The sequence below is a fragment of the Diospyros lotus genome, chromosome 2 (genome assembly GCF_014633365.1).
Source record: "Diospyros lotus cultivar Yz01 chromosome 2, ASM1463336v1, whole genome shotgun sequence".
NCBI lineage: Eukaryota > Viridiplantae > Streptophyta > Magnoliopsida > Ericales > Ebenaceae > Diospyros > Diospyros lotus.
This window is the reverse complement of record NC_068339.1, coordinates 28,894,692-28,900,715: the sequence shown is the minus strand read 5'-3', so window position 1 is coordinate 28,900,715 and position 6,024 is coordinate 28,894,692. Positions and strand designations below refer to the sequence as shown.

Genomic DNA, 6,024 nt, shown 5'->3' with positions numbered 1-6,024 from the left:
AGGTAGAGAAGGGTTTAATTAAAAAGAGCAGTAGAGATCAAATTGAGAGAGAGAGACAGAGAGAGATGGAGACTTTTCCGATCATTGACATGCAGAAGCTTAATGGTGAAGAGAGAGCAGCAATCATGGAGGAGGTAAAAGACGCTTGTGAGAAGTGGGGCTTCTTTGAGGTAATTAAGCATTAATTTAACTGCATTTGTTTCTTAATTTCTTTTTACTTGCGTATATAGATTCTAGAGTATATATATATATATATATAGCTTGGGCACAGAACGTGGAGTTGTTTAATTTAGTGAGTTATAACTTTTGGATGAAGTTGGTGAACCATGGAATATCCCACGAGCTGATGGACAAAGTGGAGAGGCGAACAAAGGAACACTACAGCAAGTTCATGGAACAAAGGTTCAAGGATATGGTGGCCAGCAAGGGCCTTGAGCCAGAAACCCTAGTTCACTCTGCACAACAACTAATCAACCATCTGGACTGGGAAAGCACCTTCTTCTTGCGCCATCTTCCTCTTTCTAACGTCTCAGAAATCCCCGATCTTGAACAAGATTACAGGTTCATTATCAATTAATAAATATTTAAACCATATCTTTAATTAATTTCTTCCAAAGATGCATCTTTCCCATTCTTTCGTTTGAAAAAAATTCGTAAGAGACACTCAATTACTGTATAATTAATTTGATACTGATTGATTGTACGGGACTTAAAGAAGATAAATTAAGATTATGGTTTAAAATAGCTGAAAATCTAAAAATTCACATAACCAACCTCATGTAACTAGATAAAAACTTGATGTGTTGTCTATCTGTTTCTAGTTATTGTTATATGTTCACGAGTGGTAATCGCAGGGAGGCAATGAAGGAATTTGCAGGAGAAATAGAGAAGCTTGCGGAGAAACTTCTGGACTTGTTGTGCGAGAATCTTGGGCTGGAGAATGGGTATCTGAAGAAGGCTTTCCATGGGTCCGATGGCCCTACCTTTGGGACTAAGGTCAGCAACTACCCTCCATGCCCTCACCCGGAACTCATAAAGGGCCTCCGAGCTCACACAGACGCCGGCGGCATCATCTTACTCTTCCAAGACCACAAGGTCTGTGGACTCCAGCTCCTCAAAGGTGGCCGATGGATCGACGTACCTCCCATCAAACACGCCATTGTGATCAACATAGGCGACCAACTTGAGGTAAAAACAAGTGTAAAACTTTGTGTCCGAGACATTTGGGGGATTTGAACTTAAAATGTCAAGAGAAAAAATAACACAAAAAATTTAACTTGATCCAATTTCAATAGGTCTATGTCCACTATCTAATTACATCAATAATATAAAACCAACTCATTATATATAAGTTTTGCTCGAAAATAACAAGCAGCTCTCCCGTTGTAACAAAACCCTAAAACCGTTCTAATCGTTATGTTTGACAGTAACTGATTATTCACAATCATAACCCATCCATCGTTTCACATGTTACTGAGGTGTATTTAATCAACAACTAGGCAATTTAATAAGATTGAAGACTCATGATCACACCTATACCTATCATTATCTCTTATTTACAATCAGATTGAGTTTTTTAGGTGAGAAATTTCAACTTTGTTAGAATTGAATGTGAGGAGTTACAAGTGGTTTATCCGTGAAGGAATCTAGCCACCACATTAAGAACTTAAAGTGTTCAATCAACTAATTGATTAGGTTCCGTTAATGTTTTGGAACTGCAGGTAATCAGTAATGGGAAATACAAGAGTGTGATGCATCGGGTGATGGCTCAGCCCGACGGCAACAGAATGTCTATAGCGTCGTTCTACAATCCAGGCAGCAACGCCGTCATCCATCCGGCGCCGGCCCTGGTGGAGAAACAAGAAGAACAAGCCGGAGTAGTAGTTTACCCGACATTCGTTTTTGGCGACTACATGAAGCTTTATGCCGGCCAGAAGTTCCAGGCAAAGGAACCTCGTTTCGAAGCTCTCAAGGCCATTGAGAGCAGCAGCGGCAGCATGAACCAGATGCAGATGGGCACGGACCCAATTGCAGAAGTTTGATTTCATTTTGTTTTTAGATCTTAAGGCTTATTGAAGGATCGAGACTTCAAGATATAATTAAGTTGCTTGTTGGATGATCAACTAATGGCGTTTTTCTTGTGTGGTTTGCTTGGCCAGTGTTTGCAAAATAAGCACTCCTGTTTGGTCATGGGAGTTCGCAATTATTAGGTTAAGATATGTTTGTGAGTATAATATTTTGCGGTTTATAAGAATCAAAATCTTTTTAACTTTGGGTGGAATGTGATGAATGTGACAGCAAAAAACTATTAGAATGTTAATTGTTACCTTCGTGCCTGTATTTTAGAATACGGATATGATATAGAAATGTTACTTACTCTCTCTTTAAGGGAAGCCACATCAATACCAATAGAGAAACAACACCTAAAATCTGGCTGTGGCTTGCTCCTCAATGCATGCATTGTCCCTTAAAATCCACAAACAGGTCCACCCTTCTTCTCAACAAGAAGAGAAGGATTCGCAGAGCCCTCAACGCCTTTGGTGGATGGAATCCAAACACTATCATGAAGTGATGACAGGTCCATATCTGGTTCGTCCATATATGCCAATCAAAGTAAGAACAAAGTGATGGCCGAAAAAATCAACAGCTTCTGCCACTCTGGTCCTTGTTCGCCTATTTAAGATTTATTTCTAATATTTGATCTAACAAATTAATTTTACACTAGTTATCAATAATATAGAGAAATGTATAAAGTTAAAACTTATGGGCCCTCCCATAATTCCTATCTTGAAATTGTAAAGGTGAGACCTAGTGTTGGTCCATAGTCATAGCCTTAGCAGCTCCGTGAGACTGCCTATTGAGACTTGGAAATGGGGTTGCAAACCCACAATATGGATAGGGATGAAGAGTTATGTCTCTGCTAATAACTATAGCTTTTGGCATGGTAGTAAGCGCTTAGTTTTGAAAATTCCCGACGAGGTCCAACTGGTATCAGAGCAGGTTGCAGCTTCAAGTCTCCTCCGATGCATTGGGGGGAGGGGATGGGGACTGTTGGTCCATAGCCATAGCCTCAGCAGCTCTGTGAGACTGCCTATTGAGACTTAAGAATGGAGTTGCAAACCCACAGTGTTGATAGAGATAAAGAGTTGTGTCTTTGGTAACAGCTATACCTTTGGCATGATGGTAAGTGCTCAGTCCTGAAAGTTCTTAGTGGGGTCCAACTATTAGCCTATTACCTATTAACTCGAACCCTTGTAAATATTTTTCTAAGTACTTGCTAGCATAGATAATAGATAAATGGAAGCCCAATAGAATATGTTCTAATTGTCCCTATAGTTGCATGTTACCTTCTCCCACTTTCTCATGGCCAAGTAATGCAAAAATTGACCCTCTTTGCTCTATATAGCAATTCTTAGCAATAAAAAATGACTATAATTCTAATCCTGGCATGCTGAGACTGATGAGAATCACTAGTATGACAGTATAGGTATAAATAAAAATTTTATTGTGTATCAGATACACGTATTAGAATATAATAAACACGCCATACATAGTTTAGGTATTTAAGCAACATGCATATTCAACAATAGAATACATAAATAAATCTCATACATGCTATCTGATGTAAGGTTGAGGTATAGAAACTATTTATGTACTAAGACCGTGTCCACCTTACGCTATGATGGTCCTAATTTGTCCACACATAGGATACAGCAAAGTATCATTTCGATCACCTCTTTTCATGTTAGACACAGAGAATCTTCGTATCACCAGTGTTTGTGTCTTAAAATTATACCCATAACAATTACACGTATAATTTTTCAAAGAAAGCAAAAAGAAGAAGAGAAAACTACGTGAGAAAATCAAAGAGAGAAAGGGAGGCAGAGGTGTTGCCTCTGCCATTAAATAAATCTCCCATCTTTCCTTTTCTTCCTTCCATTCCCCAAAATTAAATCGTTTTTCACTTCCACACAATCACCCATTTTAATAATGCATGTAATAATGCACTGCACTATTACTGTACACTATTACTATATATTATGCACTATTACTGTGTACTATGCACTATGCATTATTGGCAAGGGACCAAGGGTCAACTTTTGACCAACTATTTTCAGAGACATTTTGGGCACACGATGTCGATACCAAATACAACACTATATGGTGTGTGACTTTTTATGTTCACTACTCACTAGCAATCAAATAATACCAAAACCCTTTTTGATATCAGTTAACCCCTTGGACCCATCACCAGAACTTCTCCAAATCCTGAAGACATTCCGAGAGCTCTTGAATAGCATCTAGCAGCGGTTCAAAATAGTATAGATGGCAGTGAAGTCTCATTTCAAATGAACCTATTACAATTAACGATTATTGTAATACCCTAGATTTTGTAAAACTTATGTACTTGACATATTTCAAAGGTTGTAAAGCGCAATCTTCAAAAAATTTGGGGAGCAAGTGTAATTTACCAAAGCTTCAGGAATTGATGCAAGAAACCACTACCCTAAGGGTATTTGGAAGATTTAAAGGTAATCCAAGGGCTCAAATGATAAAGGGGTTAAAGTGTAAATATATGAAACTTCGGGCTAAAGTGTAATTTTTGAAACTAGTAACAGACTCGTTGGAGTAATGAACTGGACAAACGAGCAGTTGAAAATCATCACGAGGCTCGCAAATTGAGGCGCAAGTTGGAATGTTACTGGGTGGCTTGTAATTGGTTGAAATTTCTATAAATAGGGCCAATACATTGAAGATCAAAGAATTTCAAGTGAGTTTGAGCTAAATTTAGAACCATTTGAGAGGTGGGGGAGTAATGGTTGTGTTCTTGAAGGAGAGGGGAGTATTCTAGAAAAAAGAAGGGAGGTTTTCGTTGAGAAACGAGGGAGATATCAGTTTCGTTGGAATTTTGAAGCTTTGCCAGAGTTCGAGCCAAAGCTACCAAAAAATAACAAGATAAGTTTAGTTTAAGCTTATAATTAGGTAGAGGGGAGAAAGAAAAAGTCATAGGAACAAATAGAGATCAAATCGGAGTTAAAACAAGGGAGAAATCACAAAAAAATAGAGGGTTGTCCGATTTCACGTTGGTCGTCACAAGAAAAGACGACCGGCACGTGCACTGCACGCATTAGTTTTGCCTGCACATGTAAGGGCGTGGCTTGTCTTCCCAGGGTGCGTACGGGCCCGTGGATTCTCCTTTCCCTCCGCAATTTTTAAGAAAATTAAAATAAATCATTAAGAATAAGGTTGTGTAAAAATATTTGGTATTTGATTTACAAAAATTCTTGTTTTCTATAGAAAACCCAATCCTGCTCTTTGTAAATAATACACCTGAAAGATAAAACAACAAGGTGAGTGGTTCTTGCATACTTTTATGTCATCTCAAACATTTATAATTCATTTGTGTGTCTTGCATTACAAGAAATTCGGGATTTAGCGACTGATTTTTAGTGACAGAAATTTCCTTCGCTATTTTGCGACGGAACAGCGACGGAATTGCAACGGATTACGAAATTTTTTTTTTTTTGAGAATTAGAAACGGATTTTAGCGACGGAATAAATTCCGTCGCAAAAAAAATATAAAACTAATTTTTTTTGCGACGAAAAAAATAATCCGTCGCTAAAAATAGCGACGAAAATAATTTTCCATCGTTAAATTTTAATAATAATAAAAAAATCAAAATTAAATTTTTATATAGCGACAAAATTTATTTCTGTCGCTATTTTTAGCAACGAAAATAAAAAATACAATTTTAATTTTTTTATTATTAAAATTTAGCGACGGAAAATCATTCCCTCGCTAAAAATAGCGACGAACATAATTTTTCATCGTTAAATTTTAATAATAATAAAAAAATAAAAATAAAATTTTTATATAGCGATGGAATTTATTTTTGTTGCTATTACTAGCGACGGAAACAAATGCCGTCGCAACATTTTAAAATAAAAAATTAATTTTAATATTAGTTTAAATAATTAAAATAAAATTTTTAATTTAATTTTTTTATTATTAACATTTAGCGA

General features: G+C 36.9%; 1 protein-coding gene across 1 annotated transcript; it reads left to right on the top strand.

The window, feature by feature from the left end:
• Positions 1–2,237, top strand: LOC127795440 (1-aminocyclopropane-1-carboxylate oxidase-like). Its single transcript, XM_052327107.1, has 4 exons — positions 1–170; positions 317–561; positions 855–1,188; positions 1,722–2,237. The coding sequence occupies exons 1-4, from the start codon at positions 66–68 to the stop codon at positions 2,040–2,042; spliced, it is 1,005 nt and encodes a 334-aa protein (XP_052183067.1). The 5' UTR covers positions 1–65; the 3' UTR covers positions 2,043–2,237.
• Positions 2,238–6,024: the final 3,787 nt, after the last annotated feature.